This window comes from Saccostrea echinata, unplaced genomic scaffold (genome assembly GCF_033153115.1).
Source record: "Saccostrea echinata isolate AGI-Se365-2 ecotype Australia unplaced genomic scaffold, CSIRO_AGI_Sech_v1 ptg000054l, whole genome shotgun sequence".
Lineage (NCBI taxonomy): Eukaryota > Metazoa > Mollusca > Bivalvia > Ostreida > Ostreidae > Saccostrea > Saccostrea echinata.
In genome coordinates, this window is record NW_026889803.1 from 25,912,709 (window position 1) to 25,936,676 (window position 23,968).

Sequence of the window (23,968 nt, forward strand, 5' to 3'; positions counted from 1 at the left end):
GGTTTCAGATGCTGCAATTTCAGCTAAAGAATGACCAGGTTAATGTTTTTGGAGCAGGTTAAAGTTTTTGGAGCAGGTCTCATTTCCAAGTAACTATAAGCCCTATATTGACCAAACTTGCATGGATGATACATCTAAGGATGCACACTACTAAACTTGCTTCGGATGCTGGATCTGACCTACATTTTCCGGATGAGTGACCAGGTTAAGGTTTTTGGAGCAGATGTCATTTCCAAGTATATTTAAATCCTATATTGACCAAACTTGCATGGATGATACATCTAGGAATGTACATCACTGGACTTGCTTCGGATGCTGGATCTGACCTATATTTTCCGGATGAGTAACCAGGTTGAAGTTTTTGGAGCAGATCTCATTTCCAAGTAACTAAAAGCCCTATATTGACCAAACTTGCATGGATGATACATCTAAGGATGCACACTACTGGACCTGCTTTGGATGCTGGATCTGACCTATATTTTCCGGATGAGTAACCAGGTTAAAGTTTTTGGAGCAGATGTCATTTCCAAGTATCTATAAATCCTATATTGACCAAACTTGCATGGATGATAAATCTAAGGATGTACACCACTGGACTTGCTTCGGATGCTGGATCTGACCTATATTTTCCGGATGAGTAACCAGGTTAAAGTTTTTGGAGCAGATCTCATTCACAAGTAACTATAAGGCCTTTCTGAACCAAACTTGCATGGATGATATATCAAGGGACAAACAATCTCAAAACTTGCTTTGGATGCTAGATTTGACTTACATTTTGTGGATGAGTGACTAGTTTTAAGTTTTCAGATAAGTCTATTCCCAAGTAACTGCAAGCCCTATCAGACCAAAATTGCATAAATGTTGCATCTAGGGATGCACACTCCTAGATTATTAGTTTAGTGTGGGACTTTGCCTTACTTAAAGACAACATTCGTTGAGGTGAGCTCTGTAATCTCTGATTACCTATTTTAAAATGTCAGTGTAGTGACGACAACAACAACATAAGAAAGAAGCAGATCAAGGATCTGATCTTAGTAATAATGATATGATGTATCAATATTAGAAGAGTGCCCCATATTTTAAATTTTCAGTGATTATCTCTGAATTGACTTTAAGTATAAAGCAGTAAAGCTATAGAGCCTTATCAGAGACTTCTGCTTGTAGGTCAAAGAATATGGTCAGTCTGTCCCAGGACTATGCCTATGGTTGCCAGTCCAATGTTAAGAGTTTGTTTGACTGGGATTATCTGAGAAGAGTTCTGATCACCCCTGTCACAGTCACAAGTTTGATGGCCACACTGCCAGTGGACACTAGTTTAGTGGACATCAACTTTTCCAGGCTCACTGATCCCAAAAGACTAGAGAAACATTTTGTGTTTGACCCTATTCCATGCAATGGAGACCTGAAATCTGTTCTGAAGATGCTGGGAGAGATACACCTCTTAGGCATGTTGAGGATGTGTGCATGTTATAATTCTCTTGGTTGAAAAACATAAGACCAATATGCATTGGTAGTCTGTATGTCTTTGGCTGTATGCTAAGCATGGAGCATATTGATGCTGTTTCCCTCTTACCACTGATAGGTTTGAATTGAGACATAACAAAGTCAATCTATAACATATCTGGTAATTATGGGCTAAAATTCTTTGTCCAGAACTGAAAAATATTTTATTATAAGTTTTCATATTCATTCCATTTAGGGAGAATCCTTCCAAACAGAGATTTTGTTGTTTCTACCAAGAGCAATGCTAGACTCATTTCTGAAAATGAAAAGCTAAATTATATTTCTGATTTAACATTGTTTCAGGTCATGATGTATCAGTTCAATGTTAGTATGTTTCCTTGATTTAACATTGTTTCAGGTCATAATGTTTGTATGATGTGTCCTTCATTCACTGTTTCAGGTCATGATGTATCAGCACAGTGTTTATATGATGTGTCCTTCCCACTGGATGCCTCTGCTCCTTCCCTAAGTCCATTGGTAAAGTGGAACCACAGTGAATCATGGCTGATACCTGAATGGCCAGAATTTTATTGCAGGGGTAAATTTTGGATTCATTTTCCTATGATTAATATATTATATAGATTGATTGAAGGTCATCTGAGCTTTTCTAAACATAGAGTGTCTGTTCTCTATTTTTTAAGCTCTTTTGAGCAGAAGACTCAAATGACTTTTTCTGATCCAATTTTGTCCATGTCTTGTCCTTCTCTTGTCTGTTAGATATAACATTTGCAACAAAGTGTACTGGGTTGATGGCATTTTATTTTTTTATGTGAAAGGGGAATTTAGTAAAATCCCATGGGGCATTTATTAAGAAATAGTGGCGCAAAATAAAATTGATACAAAAGCTCACTTATAATATAAATGTAGGTACTTTTAGAATATGAAGTTTGAATTCCCTTTGCATATTTTTACAGTAATCTGCAGAATGATTAGCAAAAAACTTTTTTCTTTGTGATAGTATTCTGTATCAGTGTTTTGCAAAAATAATAACGAAAGCATACAGGATTCCTCATCAACAAGAGTATGATATGAAAACGTTTGAAGTAATAATATTTGTTGAAAATGTGTACATAAGGTTTATTGCTATAAGGGGTTTTATCTTGTTTTCCTTTGTCAGAAAGGGAGGTATGAATCAAGGTGGTATTTTGTTTAAATTTTATAGTTAAGGATGATGTGGAGGTGCCATACACCATTAGCGATCTGGAGACAGAAGGAATCCACTCCAAACAGGGTGTGCTGTTGTACCATGCCTTGATTGCTATCAATGAAAAGCACAACAAGGTAAGGAGAAGTAGCTACAATCAGCATGGGGCATCAACCAAGTTAGCCTTTGATGGGACATGTTCTAGATTTATTTCAATGTTCAAACAGATATTGAAATGTAGCATATATAGGGCATATGGTGTTACCCTGTTCTGTCATTCCATCATTATTTACTTTCTGTTCATTATCTCGGCAACGGTTGTACCCATTCAACTCAAATTTAACATATGGATACATCATAAAAATACGCAGGTCAAGTTCAAATTTGGTTATGGTCCCATGACTTTTGACAGAGTTATCCCTCTTGAACTTAGAAAATAATAAGAAATTTTCAGTTTCTGCTCTCTATCTTTTATAGGGATGTATGTATAAGGTTGAAATTGCATGTGCAGGTATTTTACCCAAAAATACAGGTCAAGATATAATTTGGTTGTGGTCTGATGATTTTTGACAGAGTTATCTCTCTTGAACTTAAAGAAAATAAGAAATTTTCAGCTCCCTATCTCTGACTCTTGTAGAGATGTATGTATAAGGTTTGAATTGCATATGCAGGTATTTTACCAGAAAATACAGGTCAAGTTCGAATTTGGTCCTGGTTCGATGTTTTATGACAGTCATCTCTCTTGAACTTGGAAAAGATTTAAAAATTCATAATTTCTAATTATCTCGGCTACAAATGTGCAATTTACAATTTGCAGTTTCTATTTATTATCCTAGATATAAATGCACATTTTGTGTATAACTGTGAGTTCAGATCAATACGCATTTTTGTGCAAACAAATTTAAAACTAAATATGGCATTTGAAATTTTGGCTGCCTGCGGGGGCATTCGTGGTGTCACGACATACCTATTTTTTTTACCAATTTATGCCTCCTTTACCAAGGATGGGGACATAAGGAGGTCATATTGTAACATATATAGATATACATTAGGCCTTTAAAAATTAATAACTTGGTTCTTACGCCTGCCCAAATCTCATTTAACAATGCACATTACCCATTTTTATCCTCAAATGAAAGTAAAATTTCTCTCATGGGCTCGTACAGTGCAAAAAAAAAAGTGTGGAATCCCCCAATTGCATTTTGATTGTAGTTTAGATACTCCCTTCAGTAAAATATATTGATTTCAATGCAAATTCATAAGGGAATGAATTAATTCTTCCATGGCACATAGTGGAAGTTTCTGAATGTTGTTCCATGCCAGAACTATATAACACTATCAAAGACAGCTCCCTCAACCTCAGAACTTGGACATTTCCAGAAAAGTTTCAGCAAGACTTGTTTCATTTAGTGTGGGTAAAACAAAGCTGATAAATTTGACAGTTTGATTTATTAAACAGTGTTTAATAAAATCATAAGCGTTTTTTATAGTGCTAAAACACTCTTAGATTAGTTGTGATACATAAGCAATTAACCAGATGCATCACTAAAAGTGTTGGGCTCTGTAAGCTTTCAAACACATCTGGTTCTTAGGATGCTGTCATTTCATTACATGAATCATCGGAATGTAGAAGATGCAAGAGAAAAGGGAAAGAAGCAGGAAATAAATGATCTTGATTTCTACACTAAATGTTGAAGCACTGTTGATTAAAAGTTGCTAGTTTTGAAATTTAAATTAATTTTTTTTTTTAAATCCCGCATCTATTTTTTATGAGATAAAAAGGGGAAAAAAAACCTCCCTCCCACATTTATTTTTGAGAAAACTGGTCTGAGAACCAAGTTATTAATTTTCTTAGACCTTATGAGTATCCCATATTGTGCACAAATGTTGACCCAAGTGCAAGGCTAAAAGCCCCAGGTTTCCAAAGGTTATATCATAGAAAATAACATCAATTCTTTAAAGTGATATACTAAAATGGTAATGTTGAATATATTTTGATTAAAAAAATTACGTGTTGATGATGATTTTGATGATGTATATTTGATGATTGGAGAAGGCATATAATCAAGGACTTTTATATTTCATCTTCAGACTCATGAACTGACCAGTGGTATGGAGTTGCTAAACATGGTGTGGACTGTGGATGAGATTGATCAAGAAGACATTGACAGCACTGACTCTATACATGTACAGACTGGCAAGAAATCATTTGTGGTAGAAAAAGGTATCATTTTGATTCTTAGGGAAGGTCCAAAATCAGCAACTTGTTTGACATTGAAAATTTTTTCAAAGAATTTAGTTTGTTCAATTTCTGGCTTATTGGTTAAATTTTCAAATGTTATTTATGTAGAAAAATTCTTGAATATGATTTCTTAGTAACTGTGTATATATTTAGTACCGAAAATGACATCAAATTTTGTGTTTCCAGGAGAAATTGTACTACTCTCTGGAGAGTATAGGATATATGAACCAGAAGAAAAGGTCATTTTGCCTAAAATTCCTGGATATGATCTCGATGTCAATGAAAATCTAAAGGGAGGTGATGAAGACAGGTATGTCTTAGAATACAGGCTTGGGATGTCATATAAGCATGCAAACTTCATTATCTGAGGACTTTTAGTATAGGGCCACAGTAAGGGGCTTCATTTCATATTCACTGTGTGAGAGCAGTGTGAGCACTCTGGCCAATGGGCCTCCAGTTTTCTGATTGGAACTCATTTGACAACAAAGCCTAAATTCCATCCAATTAAATGTAAAAAACTGTATTTTATATCTGTAAATGTTAAGCTAAAATGAAATGGGCTGATTCCTGTTGAAAAATTTAAAAAATGTGTCCTGAAAATATTTTCTGCACAGGCATCAGATTCTTTTCATAGATATATTATTGTTGATTTTGTAAATACTCTCAGAGTAAATTTATTAATGGATAAGAATGAAGATGTACAAGGTGAGAGCAATCTACCACTCTGAGGAAAAGTTAATAGGAAAGTTAACAATTTTTGAAAAATATAACTTTTCTATGAACTTTGAAAAAGATATTGTCTCAGAGCTGGGGATTGTCCTGATCACCATGTATGCTTACATTCTTTAGAAGCTTTTTGCAAGCATAACTAGAGTATATTATTTTCACCTTAAACTTTCTCCCTACTTATGACATCCTTTCTTGTATTCTAGAGTTTTTATGCAAAAGACTGAAATAACATGGGAGGATAGCTGGCTGGATTTTTTGGACACACTTTTGGAGTTCTCCATGCAGTGGCTTGAAGGACCATTGTTCAGAATGTGGGTGGATCCTTCCTCTCATATGAAGAAGATCAAAGACTGTGCTAATTTGTTGGCAGTGTTAGAAGGAAGTACAGGTGGGAATTGTAATCTGTCATTGTGCTGATATTAAAGATACCTCTGGAACTTTTTTCATAATAGATAAAGATGCCCTTTTTTTGGTCCCCCAATTCCACATTTTTAATTCTTTTCTTTGAAAAGTGGGGTATGTTAAGTAATGCATTAATTTCATTCTACAAATCATGATGAAACTGTATGAGTTTAACGTGGCAATATATGTTCTCAGAATAAAATTTTTAATACTTTTAATTTCATCATTTTGTGTTTTGTAAGATTTTTTCATTGCAAAAACCAATAATTGTACTTTACTGTAACTTTTTTGTACATTCATATGCTAAGATTCCATCTTAAATTTTTGACTGTCAGGAAGCTTGCCAATTGTCATTATGAAGGATGTGTTGTCATTATTAAGCATGATTTTGTTCTGTTGAGTATGACATCTGAAATGGGCAGGGATCCTGGGTTTGATTCCCAGTACAGTTGTACGTTTTCTCCTTTCCTACATAATACACCTGTAAGTCCAGGGGTGATCAACAACATCAAATTATATAAAAAGGAGAAAATATTTGGCTGAACCTGAAATTGAATCTGGGACCCCTGAATCACTAGTCAGGTGCTCTATCCAAGCTGATATCCACGGCTCAAACCATTACATTCCTTCTTCCTTAAATTGTCTTTACACTCAAAGACACAACCCAATTTCTTGTTTCCCACTGGCAGAACTTTCACCTGCAAGTCCAGGGATGGTCAGTGGCACTAAATTTGTAACAGGAAAGGAGAAAATATATGGCTGGACCAGGAATTGAATCCCAGGACCCAGTCCGATATCCATGGCCCAAACCAGTACATTCCTCCCTCCTTAAATTGTCTTTCTTTGAAGATACAAACCAAGTTCTTATTTGTTCCTGGCAGAATCAAGGGGTGGTCAATGGCACCAAATTATGTAACAGGAAAAGAGAAAATGTATGGCTGGACCAGGAATCGAACCCGATACCCTTGCATCACTAGGGAGGTGCTATACAACTGAGCTACCCAGTCCAATATTTGTAGCCCTGACCATTATATAACTAAAAGAAATATTTAATTCCAGGACTTTGCAAGGCAGGTGATCTGGTTTTACACACTAAGGGCAGTCAGTTGAAGAATAAGGACAAAGAGAAAGCGGTCAATTTAAGTGGAATAGAAAGTTCAAAAGTTAGTCTGTTGATGCTGTACACCATTGAATCAGTTGCTGCTGGTAGCCATAGAGTGTTGATGTATCAGGGGGAAAATGCAAAGGAACAAGTCAATGGAATTATCTCAATCACAGGTAAGTGCCTCATTCACAATGTCTTAAATTGTATTCATAAAAAAAATGAGTTCTTGAATATTGTAGATCATACTGAGTAATAAAGAATCAAAAAATCAACTGAAAAAGGAAACGTAATTATTCATAAAATTAAACATTTCATACTGTAGGTCATGTCTTATTCTTGAGAACTTGCAATTTCATAAGATTAACTCAACACAAAACAGTTATCTTGAATAATAAAAGGAATGAATTTTCTATTGGTTGAAATGGTACTGTTTTTTATAACCTCACAGATAGGGAGATAGTGGGACAGGAGTTTCCCCTCAGTATGGGCTGGACCCCAGAAGATCTAGAACAGCTAATTCCATATATACTGGCAGTCCATCTTCTGCTTGACGTAGCCAGAATCAAAGAAAACCAAACACTGCTTATAATGCCCCCTATTGGTAATGTACAAAACACTGCCACCTGAAGACTAGAAACAAAATCTGTAGACTACCTGTTGATAATCCATAAAACACTGAATATATACTAACTCTGCAAGTTTACAAAACACTGCCCCTCTTTGTAAACTTAAAACACCTGTTGAAGTTATATTTTCTTTCAGATACCTTGTGTATATACTTGATGGCAATAGCAAATGAGCTGGAGGTCAGTATATTTACATCCAGTTTTGATGCAGAGATTCGCAATGTCATCAGCAATCTGTTCCCCTACGTTAGGGTTGTGGCTGGAGAAAGGTTAGAACAAAATATCAAGACCCTAACACAAGGAGAAGGCTGTGATGTCGTCATCAAGTTCACTAGTGCAGGTTTGTATCAAATTTACGGGGTTGGGGGGGGGGGGGTCACAGGAATTATTTGCTTGTTTTGGAAGTGTATGTCCACTCATATTTAGATCACCTGGTGAAGGACTAGAATCAACAGCCTTGGTAAGTAAAAGAAAAAGGGAGGAAAACCAAATCTTTCTTAGGGAGAGGCTTGTTATAGCCACATATATGTTGTACTGCTAAATCAGACTGTGCACTTAGCTAGAAAAATTATGAACACACTCTCCTGAAATCTCTTATTATGTATGAATGCATGATTTTAGCTTATAAATATTAATAAATTTAAATCCAATAGATCTTTGAATTAAAAAGTTGCAAAGGAAAAAAGGTTATGCATCTTTTCATCACTTAGAAATTCAGTGTCATATCATTCTTGAGCAAATTCCTAGAATGACAGCATTTTTTTTTAGCTCACCTCGATGAAGTTGCAGGTATTGTGTAATACCCTCAGCATCTGCGTTCCAGATTAAAGTTTTTGGAGCAGATTTCTTTTCAAGTACTTCAATGCCCTGTAGTAATCAAGGATGCATGGACAATGCTACTAGTAATTTCATTGTACCATTCAAGGTTTCAGATGCTGCAATTTTAGTGGAAGAATGACCATGTTAAGGTTAAAGTTTTTGGAGCAGGTCTTGTTTCCAAGTAACTATAACCCTATATTGACCAAACTTGCATGGATGATGCAGTTAATGATGCACACTACTGAACTTGCTACAGATGTTGGTTCAGACCTACATTTTCTGAATGAGTGACCAGGTTAAAATTTTTGAAACAGAGTTCATTCTTAAGTAACTATAAGCCCTATGTTGACCAAACTTGCATGGATGATGCAGCTAATGATGCACACTACTGGACTTGCTTAGGATGTTGGATCTGACCTACATTTTTCGGACGAGTGACCAGGTTAAAGTTTTTGGGCAGCTTCATTCTACAGTGATCATTAGCCCTATGCTAGCCAACTTTGCATTTAAGATTCATTTAATAATGCACACTACCAGAGTTGCTTCAGATGCTGGATTTGACCTACATTTTCCAGATGAGTAACGAGGTTGAAGTTTTTGGAGCAGACTCGTTCCAGTGTAACTTCCAAGCCTGACCTAGACCAACCTTGCATGAATGATGCATGAAAGGATGCACACTATCAGAGTTGCTGGATTTGACTTCCATTTTCTGGATGATTGATTAGGTTAAAGTTTTTAGAACAAATCCATTCCCAAGTAAATGCAAGCCCTGTCAGACTCAAAATTGCATAAATGTTGCAGCTAGGGATGCACACTACTAGATTATTACTTTAGAAATAAATATATTTCAGAAAAATGGTTTTCTAGATGATACTTTAAGTTTTCTTGAACTTTTGCAATGAAACCTAAGGTGATCACTCTCTTTAACATGAGATGTGCCAAAAAATAGTAATAATCAAGATTACAAAATCATTTATGGTTTGAACCTATAAATTCTGTGAATATATAGTTTGACATTATTTAATGTTAGTTTAGCTACTGAAAACTACCTTTTGTCATTGATAAGCTTGATATCATTAATGGTTTCTACAAAGCACATGTTAAAGCAAGTAAATGTTCTGACTTCAAGAAGAGAGTGAATCTGAATTATTACTTTTTTTTTCACAAAGAGTAAAATATCACTATCAGCAGGTTTATGTTTTGGTCATAAATTTGTCGTAGAGCAACTTGAACATAACCACATCACACGTCGCACTTATGTGGCTCAAGTCTTAGAGAAATGCTTCTGATACTCAGGTGACTGTCGAGGCACCTGGGCCTCTTCTCTGTACATCTTTGATTGTTGTGGATGTGAGATATGTTTAAGCTGCACATTTCATTTATTCCTTGAAATCTATTCATTACTCCTTTGTAAACAATTTGAATATAGTTATAGAATATAAGGTTTCCTAAGATGGTTGTGGATTCCTTTCACATTTCAGATTTCCAGTCGGCAATTAATCTGACATCAGCCAATGGTAAGTTGATCTGCTGTACACTGCCCAGCCCCCGGGAGGAGGTCGTTCTCACCAAGGACTGCTCCCTCATCGTCCCTGACCTCTCCAAGGCTGTTAACAGCTATATACAGAAAAGTCCTCAGGAAATCCAGCTATATCTCTACAACATGCAAAATGGTTCTGTTGCAGAGGTATCTGTGGGTTTTTTTTTTTCATTTATTCTAAATACTATTGATATGTCAATGCAACAGAAAAAAATCAATATTGGAAAAAGAGGAAATCACAAAACTTAGAAATAATATGGACAATGTCTTAAGGAAGCTCTAAACACCAAGGAAAAACTTAGTTTTTTACTTTGAGAACATTTTATCATATAAACATGTACATAATGAGTTTATCTCATTCATTTTCAAGATAAAGTACATATCTGCCTTATTCCCCCAGGAAAATTGTTTAAAGAGAATGGAGTTTTTTGAATAGAAATCACTGTTGTTAACTTACATTGGTAATTATCTTGTAAATACTGTATTCAATTACTTTATCTTGGTCTAATCTAATGTTAAGAATACTTTAGAGTATTTCAAATTGTAATTGATTCATGTTTAATATATAGTAAGTCTAAGGGCAGATCACTCTATCTGCATAAATCTACCTTAGGATTATAACTCTTTAGTATGCAGTGTTTAGAGCTTCCTTAAAATCATAAACTAAGAACAGACTAGGTCATAATTTCAAATTAGTATAACTTTTAAAATAGCATTGAAACTAAACAAAATTTATCATAAATACATACCGTATAATAAGTAGAAATTTTGGCATTTTTAGTGAGGGTGTCGAGATCGCTAAAATTAAATATCGCTAACAATTTATTCTGCATTAGAGGTAACCTTTATCTTTCTATGCACCATAAAATGGCTAAAAGTACTTCTGGCTAAATTAAATACTGATTTTTTAGGGCAAATCGCTAAATTTGCATCTCAGTAAAAATTCCACTTAAAACATTTAGGGAAAAAAATCAAGATGCTCAGAATCTACTGACTTAAGTCTGATCTCAGTTTATGGTCTTTGGTCTTGAATATTTAAATTGGTGTTACAAGATGTTCTTAATTAAATTTATCTTTTGGATTTAGATGTCTAGAGAGGGCTTTCCAGAGGTCCAAGGACTGAAATATGTCTTGGCTGATCGTTCAAATTTCACGTGCCCTGTGGAGCTGACTCAAGTTCTGTCAATCATTGAGGACCCCATTGTGAATCTGAGTAACCAGGGTATAGCGGAGATGATGGAAGCTGATGCTATTGCAATGCATAGGTTACAGACTGCAATTACAACAAAACCCAAAGTAAATACTAGAAATTTATAGGGAAAATATTTTCAAAATTAAATTAAATGATTTTCTTTTTGCAACTCTGTGTCCATTATTTCAGACAAGGCATGCAGGGTAATTAAATATTACAGATGCATTTGAAGATTTGTATGCAATGCACACTTTGTCTTCTGATGTGCTGTGGAGTCTTATTCATTTGTGGGGGGCCAATTTTGTGGATATTAACTATTTTGTCTATAATTGGGAGCAGCAATGAATCTTAAGTAACTCACCTCACCTCAGTGAAGTTGAGGGAGGCTATGCTGTACTCTAGGCATCAATTTCGGTTTTGATCTGATGGCATGTTTAAAAAAGCAATGTGCCCTGTGCCAAAATTATGAAATTCACGACTCCTAAATTCAGGGTTCAGGCTCTATATGCTGGCAAAGTTGGTCGTTTATTAAAAATACATAATATTAAATATTGTATTCATGGTCAATGACAAGGGGGGAAATGAAAGAAGTCTTGAACACAATCAAATTATATGTAACGTAATAAACACCATAAAAAAATCTTCTTTTTTTTTTTTAATAAATGGTCATTATGTCAAATTTCCAACGCTGTAATCTATCAGTGGTCAGAAATCTTTATATCATATACCTAGTAATGTATCAGCCCTGATACAAGCATATTGGACTAGGTGAGACAGCATCTTGGAACTAGGGCTGTCTCGCTCTCAGGGCTGAGATATCTCTGTCTCTGCCCATTGTCAAGAGGCTGTCTCGCCCTCAAATTTTAATCCTTTATTTCTGTTTAATATGTGTGAATTATGAGTAAAATTTGTATTTAAGTGTTAAAGAAGTATATTTTGTACACTAAAATTACATCTGAATCTTTAAAAAATACTTATTTATGCTAAAACATTTAGAAAACTGTTTTTAAAAAGTGCGCCAAATGATGGTACTTGTGACGTAAGAGAGGTAATTATTGTTTACTGAGAACATATCAACGTATCATGTTTTCATAGAAATAGACGTTAATTTGCTTTGACAGTAAGACAATATCAAATTTTCTCTTAATGTGTATTTTTTAAAGTTTAATATCTGTTGAAAGCAAAACAAACAGTTTCTATCAACCTTAGGCTTGTATAAAATTAATGATTCGTAGAACCCAGTTCGATCCAATTTAAGTGAAAGTAGAGATATCTAAGGCTACCGGTACATAAATTTGAAATTACGGTTCTCAGGCCAGCGCACATTCGTTTTGAGGCAGCTGCATTCCAAATTTTATCGTATTTTTGATAAAATAAATAGTTGTAATGCAGAGACCAATCAGGAAAAAAAGTTCCGCCCTCAATTTCTCGTACTTTAGTACTCGAATATCGCTTCCAGTAGCCATTTTCACAGAGAACTTGGCTACTTCATTTAAAAATACACTGGAAGGTAATGCCTACAATGTTCACACGTTGATAATGATGGATAATGCAAACCTATTGATCAGACATGGAAAGTATATCATGAACAAAGAATTTTTATCATAATTGTATCAAAAATTCGGTTATTACAAAAATACCTCCCTCATCTACTTTATTGCCAGTAATATGATTAAAAAAAATGTCTCCCACCCGCATCTGTTTTGGAGAAAATTGGCTTGAGAACCATAGAATTAAATTTATGTTGCCTAAAGGTTAAAAACTTTTACTCTTTGTAATCTAATGGGCTTTGGAAAGTAATATGTTTTAAAACACCTGTACTAATCTTTTTAATGACAAAATCAGAAAAATTCTTTATCTGGAGAATTAATCAGCTTCGACAAACAACATCTTAACCTACACTGGCTACAGTCCTAACTTGATGAACGTGAAAACAAAGGACAATAACTAATTATACCCCAAAAACAAGTTGCGTGAGGTATAATGTTTTTGACCCGTCAGTCAGTGTGTCAGTCAGTCAGTCCGTTAGTCCTGTTTTTTCAGTGCAACTCCTCATAAACCGCTGCACAGAATTTCTTCAAACTTCGCAGATATTTAGGACACAATGTGTAGATGTGCATATTACCAGGAAATTCCGATTCCTTTATTATACCCCACACAACAAGTTGCGTGAGGTTTTATGTTTTTGACCCATCCGTCAGTCAGTCAGTCCGTCAGTCCTGTTTTTTTTTTTCAGCGCAACTCCTCTTAAACCGCTGCACAGAATTTCATCAAACTTTGCAGATATTTAGCACACAATGTGTAGATGTGCATATTACCAGGAAATTCCAATTCCTTTATTTTTCTGGGAATTTCGGCACTTTTTAACTTATATTTTTGGCCATATCTTGAATATAGAGATGAACAGTTTGTCAGCACAACTCCTCTTAAACCGCTGCACAGAATTTGGTCAAACTTTGCAGATATTTAGTACACAGTGTGTAGATGTGTATATTACCAGAAAATTTTGATTCCATTATTTTTGCCTTAAGAGTTTTGCCTATTATTGAAGAAACTTTCCAGCTAGGTAATAAGGAAATCCACTGGAATCAGCTTTTGTATTGAAATTTTATGTGAAATATTTTATGACCTTAAAAGACCCCTATTGATTATGAGATCAAAATATTAATGATTTAACACACACACACACAAAATCTTGGACAGTTCTCATCCCCCTCCCCTTCAAAATTGGTGCTTTGCCTTAAATAATTTCATAAGTACAGTATATAAACAAATTCATATGACTACATCATAATTTTGTTTCCATCAATTATTTAAATGTGTAAATTGTCATGTGTTGGACATGGACTTACACTCATTAACAAATCAAAATCACTGAGGAATTTAAATAACAGTTTGTCACCATAACTCCTGCATTGAATTTCCTGAAAGTTTGTAGGTATTTCAGACATAATGTACAGATTAGTTTATTACCAAGAAATTTTGATTCCATTATTTATCTAGAAACTTCAGCCCAATTAAATTTGTAACATACAAAGATTTGAATGTCCTCATATGCAAGAAGTTTTGATGTGATGATGTTTTGCAAGTAATGCCTCTTTTTGAATTATACTGTGTATTTAAAATGCACTGCGCCATTCATTACGTGTTGCATTGTCAAGTTTTGGGGGAGCGTGGGGTATGTGAGCTTGCTCACTTTTTCTTTCATTTATTTCTTGCGACAACATTCAAATTACTTTCTATTTTTTCTTTTATTTCTTTGGTTATAGATATTTGATATAAACAACATCACACCACTGTTTTGATCTCGTCCCTGGTATCAACCCTTGGATGGTCTCTGCCCATGCCCTCCAGGCTTGGGCCGATACCATCCGCTTGGGCTTATACCAGGGCCGAGATCAAAATAGCAGTGTGATATTGTATATATCTTTGTTTTCTTGTAGGACTTTTTACTTCTTGCAAATGATAGCTCAGACAAGGAGAACCAGTTTGACAGCTTTAATCCGCTGAATATCGCACAGGTACCTACACCTACACCATCTTCAGCTGAGGCACGTGATGAAATCAAACTAATTTATCTGCCAGAGGTGGATCTCCAGGACTATGATGAAGTGTTTCACATGGCAGCAGATGAGAGAATTATTCCTCCCCTGCGAACACCCATCATCACTATCACAGATGAGACTGACACAGGGTCAAAAGTCATAACCTCTACTCCTATGCATGGATTGGCTGCTGATCAGAGAGAAAATCCTGGCTTGGCAAAGATGTTTCCTACTCCCAAAGAGTAAAGATTTTGATTTAAACTCATTGACTTACCTGAGCTGTACAACAGGGATGGGGTAATCGTAATCGATTGTAATGATTACTTTTTTTCAAGTAATCGACAGTAATCTGTAATCGAAGAGATTTTCGATTACTTGTAATCGTAATTTAATCGATTACAGCTAAAATTTTCAATGTAATTATAACTACTTTTTCGATTACTTTCGATTATTTTATACATAAATGGATATTATTTTGGAGAATTATTTCCAGTCAGTCACACATAAATATCAAATATAAACCAATGTCAAGCTCACGCGTCGGTTGACAATGGTTTTCCTTGGGGTGTCAATTTCAACTGTTACCCTCAAAAACGTGCACTATTTATATAATATAAAAGTACCTAATTTCTTAGGCTATTCCAAGTCTGAGGCAGTAGAGCTACAGTTTTGTATAACTTGTGTAATTGATCTTTATACACTAATTTGACTAATTTGATGAATGTTAGCTGATGTAAATCTAACTTAATGTCCTTTCATTTCAGACCCAAAGGGAGAATGGCTCAGTTAACTATTCCCAGGTTAACAATTCCTTCTGCAATCTCCAGCTTCAAGAAAGGTGCCAAAATGAGCCTCATAGTGTATCCGACACCAACACCTCTCACCTTTACCCCGGCTCTTAAAACACTACTGACACCACAAACAAGTGAACCTACCATTGTGCCTCTTAATGATGAGAAAAAGCAGCCAGCATTGTTTTGCATTCATCCTATCACTGGTTTGTATGCATGAACTGTCTGTGGTACACCTTGATATATAAATATAGTTTATTAGTTTTTAATACCTTGAGGATGTTGGGTTGAGCTGATGCTATACCCCCGTTGGCATCCCAGGTTAAAGTTTGAGAGGCAAGTCCTTTTCTAATTTATTCTTAAGCCCTATTCTGACTAAATTTTCATTGATGATGCATCTAGAGATGCAAATGACTTGCTTCGGATGCTGCACCTTACAGTTTGGTGACCAAGTTTTTGATTTTTGGAACAGTATACCCATGTAACTACAAGCCATATCCGGAACAAACTTCCACAAATGATATGTCTTATGATGTACTTACTAAATATGCTGCAGATGAATATGGGTTCTCATTAATACAAAAATTCCCAGACACCAATATGCTCACTATAATTGATCACAAGTAGCCTTTCACAGAATTTTCCCTTCAAAACGGAATCCTTTGCCACATGAATTTGAAGCGTAATCACTTTTCAAGATGATTTACACCTTGTGTAATTTGTCAAAATCTATGACGAACAGTTAGTGTAATATTTATATTCGATTGTCCATCTCAAATGTATATATAAGTAATAAATAACAAGTTTAAAAACCTTCGGCCTTCACAGGATTTGATCATGTGACCGACCCACATCATTTCCCAATGAAGTTTTTAAACTTGTTATTTATTTCTTAAGTAAATACAAGTCCTATTTTGGACTGAATTGGTATGGATCCTGAATTTAGTGATGCTAATTTGGTCTTAGACTTTGCAATACCTATAGATAACATATGACAAGGCGAACATTTTAGTCTTTGATTACCTATATTTTAATTTTCAAAATGGGCTTTTTGTGCCATAAATACATTGAGCTTTTAGTTTTGTTTTATAAGGTAAGCTAAAACTGCTGAAAACCTTAGGGAGTTTACTTCAGTACCAATGTTATGGGATACAAAGAACACATATTACTCCACAAGATTCTATTCCAAGTGTGGCTAGGTAATTTGTCTCTTTTTCTCTGATTGTACATGTATATACCAAACCAATTCACAACTACTAATTTTCTAGGCAAATCGTTGGATTTACAAAATGTATTTCTAAAGCATGGGGTAGATAGTTTAACAGTCACTTTGCAGTGAAATTTGTTTCTTATCACAACAATGCACTAAATTTGCTACATTTTTAAAAAAATTGGATCACCTCAAAGTTTAATTTTCTCGCCAAAACTAGCACATCTTTTTTTTCAATTTTATCTAATTTATCAGTGAAATAATTACTGTAAATATATTATATTTAGCATGTACGATATTTAGCGGAAATTGATTTTTGAACACAGCGGTTTTGATTCAGCACATTTCTTAATGTTCTTATTTATGTATATACATGTATGTAGCGTTGTACTTGGATTAGCGGATGTTTCTTTCCGACAAAAGCGCTAAAAAGAATACACAACCAAATGTAATACATTTACAGTAATTTAACAGATTATTGTCGTATAAATCTCTCATTGTGAATACTTCATTTTCCAGTACTTTAAAGCATGAGGATTAACAGATTGTAGTTTGGTCAAGAATTGTGTAAATGATTTTAGCTCTGGAAAGAGGATCAGATATATTAATTGTTTTGGATCATCAACACTGTTATGTTGTTGTGACATAACATTTGTTTGACATTTTATGTATTGAACAGAAATGTTTTTCATATACTTGCAGCTATTACAAGAATGCAGTGCAGATGTACCAAGAGAATGACCCTTACTTTCTGGTTGGATATTCATTTGGTTCGTTCATCGCAATTGAAATGGCAATTCAGTTTCAGGAACAAGGGTCAAAAGTGAGTATCGGTAATATTGTTTTGTCTATGAAGACTGCTTCTAAATGAGTTTATGAATTTGACAAAAAGTTTGAGGCTGACTTTGATGTAATTGTATTTTTAGATAGGATGTTTGATTCTCCTTGATGGAGGTCCATCTTACTTTCACAATCAGTTCAGCCATGGAATTCAGGCAGCTTCAAAAGAAGAGGTGAGTGAATAAAGCTCACACAGGACTAGTATGGGACTAATAGGGTGTCCAGTTTTTAACCGGATTTTGCATGTGTGTTATTGAAATGGTGAAAATGGTGGGTGGGCAAATGTTAATGTCACCCATTGCTGTCAAGCACATGAGGGAGCTGTCGTTAATTCCAGAGATTATTGGGATGTGGCATCTAAATTTATTTCAAGTTTGTGCTACATAATTAACAGAAAATCATGAATAATGATGGAACCCTTTCCAAGGTGCCAAGTTTTGCCATGATTAATTCCCATGGACTATGAATTTGACACCATATCAATACACTAGTTCAACTTGAAGAATCGTTTCAAGCAGAAGTTTTTTGGAGGAAAAAATGATCTATTGATCAAATCTAGTTTGAAGGCCAGGGTATCTATGTTTTTTGAGATAAAATGCAAAAAGTGATGAAGTCTTGGGACAGACTATAGGTAGATTGTGCATAGTCTGCTCAAGTAAATCTGCAGGGGCTACTGTAAGGTCACAGTAGGGTGTCTATTTAACATAGGAATTTTAAAAAAATCTTGACGTTGCATACATTTCACAAATCCAATTTGATGAAAAGATTTTTTTTTTTATTTTGAACCACAGGATATGGACTATTTGGAGTGTGGGGCTCTCATCAACTTTCTGCAGATGTATGCAGCTGTTCCAAGTTCAAAACTAATTCTGCAGATCCTTCTCTCCTTGAAGACTTTGTCAGAGCGCATTGATCTGATCTTGGATATGACTTTTGGACGTGTAGTTGTCAGGTATTAGGATACATTTTAACATGTTGCTGAGCAAAAGGCATAAATTGCCATTTTGATTTGATTATTTTATAAAGGAATAATACTTATTTATCCCAGTGGGAGTTATGTTCTGTATCAGAGGGTCATTGAACCTTAATTCATGTATTCACATGACTGTGTTCAATCCCTTAGATTTACAACTTGAAAAAGATTTCAGTTTTGCATCTAAAACTCTTGGGCTTTACTGCGACTTATTGTCAATGGACAACTTTCTGTAAAATACATACCTTAGTCTATATACCAATATACATTGATTTTAATGGAATTTTTAAGACAGCTATCGATGCATTTAATTTACATGTACATTTATATATGCTAGTCATTAAAGCCCAACCTTTAAGAAATTTAAGATATGTGAAATTAAATGCTTGGAGTATTAGTTGAATATTCTCGAAAAGTATGGCAAAGGTAAAAATCAAGTGGATTGTAATGCTGGTATTTTTCTAAATGTCTTATGACAAGCAGTACACTTGCTAAATATAGCTCAGACTGACCTCTCAGAGGTCATCAAATATAGAGTATATCATCATTTATGAACTAATTTAAATAGCAGGTGAGGTTCAAGGTCATGAGGTCAGTAACTCTGTTTGAAGAGCAAGGATATGTAGTGATTGGAGTTTCTGTCTGTCCATACATCCATTAAATTTGGGGTTACCAGTCTCCTGTCCACTCCTCCTATACTACTGAATAGAATTTAATGAGACTTTCCAGAATCTTTTACACAGTGCCATTGTGTACCTTCTATTTTGTGTTAGGATTAGTCATATATTTGGGGGTTTCTTATAGCAAAACATGGACACTGCCATTTGTTCTATAATATTGAGGGTACCCATCTCTTATCCACAACTCCTACTATATCACTGAAAAAAAAAATTATTGAGACTTTCCCAGAATCTATTACACAGTGCCATTGTGCACCTTCTAATTGTGTTTTCATCTGACAGATATTAATTTTTGCTTTCTCATAGCAAACCATGGACTTTGCCGTTATACATTAGGTAGTTAAGGAATATCATTTTACGAGCATGGTGCTCACAGTACCTCTAGTTTTTTTTTTTAGCACAAAAGTCATTGTGCTAAGCAATACTTGAGAAAATATACCTCTTACAGTTTTTATGAGCATTGTATCCTTAAGGCCTCTTTGTTTTAGATGTTAAAAAAATTACAGTTTCACAACTCACCTAATTTTTGTGAAAATAAAAAGTAATATATCCTTAACAGTCCAAATCCAGCAAAATCAAGATGGCTGATTGCCAAAGAAAAACTGAAAATGAAGGGCCTTATGACTCCTACTCGGATGTATGGCTTCAGTGATGCAGCAGAAGAACTGGTTCGTTTGAAACGAAAGGAAGCTGCCAAGGATTTTGTAACCAGTGTTAAGATTGGGTACAAATACCGCAGTACAGGACAAAAATTCAAAGGTTTGATTCTTTCTAGTGTTTCAACAACATCAGGTTCTTGACATTGTTAAAAGGGTAGTATATTTTACAGAATGTACTATTATGGAGTTTTGTTCTTTCTAATTAACACTCTGCATGATCTTTTATGTTGGTGTCTGATAGTCATCACCATGTCCATCTTTTTGACAACTCTTTCAAGGTCACCAAAGTCACTAAGCAAACTTTTGCTCTCTGTTTTTCGTCTGTTCTTGGTGATGTCAGCAGACTTTTTAACCCCACCAAACAAAGGAGGGGGGGGGGGATAGGAAAAACTTTGTCCATCTGTCTGTGAAATTGTGTCTGGACCATAACTTTCTAATGTAGAAACATTGGAAGCTCACACTCATACATCACGAAGATTACTTATAACCTGTGAAAATTTTATTACCTTTGATCTAAGATCATTTGGGCATGTTCAAGGTCACTGGCAGAAAAAAAATCCATCTTGGCTATATCTTGTATGAAGAAGTTCAAGGTTATTGGCAAAAAAGTATAAATTATGTCAAGTCTGTAACTTGGTAATGGAAAAACATTTGATGCAACAATTGAAAGAATTTACAGTAGGGGGTATCAGTTTGTAGGCACACTCTCAGTACCTCTAATTAGCATTTCTTTGGAATCTATAGGTACCGAAGCAATGTCAGCTAAATTTGTAAATTTCATGAGACTTTTCCTCAACAGGAAATAAATATTTAAGATTTTCTTTTTACAAAGAATTCAGAAAAGCCTGACAAACTTGCCAAGAAAGTATTTTAAGAAATAGTTGTTGTTTGATACTCAGGTGACTGTTAGGGCCTATGGGCCTCTATCTAAAAAAAATTGTGTGGTTATTTTGTAATTCCCAGAAGTATCTCTATTCTTCCCCCCAGAAAACTTTAATACCTTTTAAATGGAAACAGTTCTTTATCAAATTGCAAAAGACATTATGCATGAAATTTCTTTACTCTTTTAGGAGATATCCATCTATTGCGTATTAAGTCGGATCTCCCGCTCCCCAACCCCATTCCAATGGATTATGGGCTGAAAGACTGGTGCACTGGAAATGTTAACGTGCGGTTTTACAATGGAACACATGAGTCGTTTCTTAATGATGTTGATGGAAAGGCCGTGGCAAAGGATATCATGGAGATTGTAACAGGCTGTTAGGGCTGAAACTGCAAAAATCAGAGGTGCAGTCCTCCTTAAAAATTGCTGAAGTTTGAACTAGCTTCAAAGAATCTTCAAAGTTGTGGATTCTTACAATACTTTTGTGAACACTGGAAAAAAATGAAGCTTAAGTTTAATTATGTACTAATTAAGAAGCATATAATTATGTATGTAATATTTCTACTTTATGCACTGGTGAAAAAGAATATTCTACAATATGTACATAAAAATATGTAAATATCATTAATATTTATTAAATGCTAGCTGATTGTACATCATTGTGTGAAGACTACTAGGTATGTTAGTGTATGAAAATCATTGGATGTTGATGCTTTTTTTGTTTTTTTGAAAGTTGCTTGTGTCCTAAAGTATTTCATTTAGTATTGGAAAAAATGACAGTTTAATGTCAATAGCATATACACAGAACCGAAAACTGAAATATGGCATCAAATGTATTGTTTCAGAATAAATTGTCATTTGCATGTGGAATAAAATCTCAGTGTTGTAAAAGAAATCACTAGACCTTGAACTTATAGCATTGTATTACCTAATCACATAGTAACATTTTATAATGAATCATTAAAAATATATTTGGGGTGGGGGTTGCTGTATTTTCAACTCAATTTGTGGTCATGAATGAATGCAAATGAAATGATTGCCTGAAATGAGGCAAATGTGCAAGTGAACTTTTCTGATTGAATGTCCAATCGATCTGCAGTCATCCGTAAACTTTCCATCTTCTCCTGAACCACCGGGCCAATATCTAGCCACATTGCACCCTTGGTTGTTAGGGAAGCAACATTCTTAAAATGAAGAGCCGTGCCCTCTTACAAGCTAAGAGTAGACAATTAAAAAAAGAGAAAATAATGGATAATTTAAAGATCTTTTCAAGAATTATGGGGCCTGAGAAAACAAAACATTACAGAAAATTTATTTAATGAAGATTTAAGACTGATCAAATAATGACTGCTGGAGCTAGGATGGGCTTGCAATAGGGGATTAAAGTTTGATATGAGATTACATTGGTTGGAAAAATAAAAATTTTGTCAAGAATAGTAAGTCCTATTGAAATGCAAGCATCTTCAAAGGTGCTCTTCCAAAATTAGAAGGCTGCATTGATCATACAGTGAAAAAGCAGTAATTCTTTAAAAATCTTCTCTGCTCCTGGGTACTTAGCAGGCAAGCCTAAATGCATGATTGTCAGGAGTGAGGGTACCTTCTCTATAATTGCTGAATTCATGGCCTCTGGGTCAGAGGTTCTGGAGTGAGGTTGCCCTCTATTGATTTTGGAGTGAAAATGCATTAATTCTTTGAACATCTTCTATGCTCCTTGGTATTTAGCAGAAAAATTAAGTGCATGGTTACGATGAGCAAAGGTGCCTCTTCCAAAATTGTGAAATTCATGGCCACTTGATCAGGGGTTCTGGTTTAGGGTGAAGGCCTATTGATCATATAGTGAAAATGCATCAATTCCTTGAAAATCTTCTCTGCTCCTGGTTATTTAGCAAACATGTAACTAAGTGGTTATGATGAGCATGAGTGCTTCTTCAAAAATTGTTAAATTCATGGCCCCTTGGTCACAGGATCAGTTTAAGGACTCGATTATAATCATGTATGGAAATTTTTACTCTGTTTTCAGAGAAGTTATTCCCCTTTGTTACCTATCATAATTTATCACTAAATATTGTAATTGAGAACAAATATTTTTAATGTTTACTAGTATGTAATGGTTTGGGCCGTTAACCTGATAGCTCAGTCGGTAGAGTACCTGACTAGTGATGCAGGGGTCCCAGGTTCAATTCCTGGTCCATGAAACACTCTTGTTAGCTCAGTTTAGGTTTTTGGTGCAGTTTTCTTTTGAAGTACTTCTATGCCCTAGATTGATCAGACATGCATGGAAGATGCTTTTAGTGTGTTTCTTTGTACCAGTCAAGGTTTCAGAGGCTGCAATTTCAGCAAAGGAATGACCAGATTAACATTTATGGAGCAGGTTAAAGCTGAACACCACTCATAAAGGGCATTGTCCGCCATATTTCTATTTCATTGGCGCTATCCCAACAACCCATATATAAGTCAGAGACCTTTTAACAGTTCAAAGTATTACGCTGTAGAGGTCTCAACTGAGAAGACGTACATCTTGCATTGCCGTATTACTTGGTCGCAATGAAATTATCAAATTTTACACACTTTTTCCGAGCCAGGGGAAAAGTAACATCAAATATACAAGTCAATGCATTATTTACAGACAGAAAATGCACATAAAACAAGGAATAAACTCAAAAAAATCTAAGACCACGAAAGGAATACTACATGTCGGCCACGAGTTTCAAGTGTGCAATCGGGTGTAACGAAATCAAAGGGTTTATATACCTGTGTGGAGGTGCCTATTTCTGAGTAGTGTTCAGCTTTAACATTTTCTTGCAGGTTTAAGTTTTTGGTGCAGGTCTCATTTCTCTCATTTCCAAGTAACTAAAAAGCCCTATGTTGACCAAACTTGCATGGATGATGCATCTAAGGATGCATACTACCAGGCTGGCTTCGGATTCTGGATCTGACCTACATTTTCCAGATGAGTGAACAGGTTAATGTTTTTGGTGCAGGTCTTAATTCCAAGTAACTGTGAGCCTTATGATGACCAAACTTGAATAGATGATATGTCTAAGGATGCACACTTACAAAGCTTGCTTTGGAGGCTGGATCTGAC

At 35.1% G+C, this 23,968-nt stretch overlaps 1 protein-coding gene across 1 annotated transcript in view; it reads left to right on the forward strand.

Moving 5' to 3' along the window:
• Positions 1–21,758, forward strand: part of LOC133205502 (fatty acid synthase-like) — a 40,833-nt gene extending 19,075 nt beyond the window's left edge. Inside the window, exons 17-35 of the mRNA XM_061341330.1 lie at positions 1,165–1,445; positions 1,904–2,041; positions 2,666–2,784; positions 4,739–4,871; positions 5,076–5,199; positions 5,822–6,006; positions 7,080–7,298; positions 7,574–7,726; positions 7,888–8,091; positions 10,052–10,257; positions 11,197–11,406; positions 14,746–15,089; positions 15,612–15,844; positions 16,732–16,837; positions 17,551–17,671; positions 17,775–17,861; positions 18,480–18,640; positions 19,901–20,100; positions 21,071–21,758. Of these exons, the coding sequence (XP_061197314.1) occupies positions 1,165–1,445; positions 1,904–2,041; positions 2,666–2,784; positions 4,739–4,871; positions 5,076–5,199; positions 5,822–6,006; positions 7,080–7,298; positions 7,574–7,726; positions 7,888–8,091; positions 10,052–10,257; positions 11,197–11,406; positions 14,746–15,089; positions 15,612–15,844; positions 16,732–16,837; positions 17,551–17,671; positions 17,775–17,861; positions 18,480–18,640; positions 19,901–20,100; positions 21,071–21,264 (3,418 nt within the window). The 3' untranslated portion in view covers positions 21,265–21,758. The remainder of the gene's footprint in view (positions 1–1,164; positions 1,446–1,903; positions 2,042–2,665; positions 2,785–4,738; positions 4,872–5,075; positions 5,200–5,821; positions 6,007–7,079; positions 7,299–7,573; positions 7,727–7,887; positions 8,092–10,051; positions 10,258–11,196; positions 11,407–14,745; positions 15,090–15,611; positions 15,845–16,731; positions 16,838–17,550; positions 17,672–17,774; positions 17,862–18,479; positions 18,641–19,900; positions 20,101–21,070) is intronic.
• Positions 21,759–23,968: the final 2,210 nt, after the last annotated feature.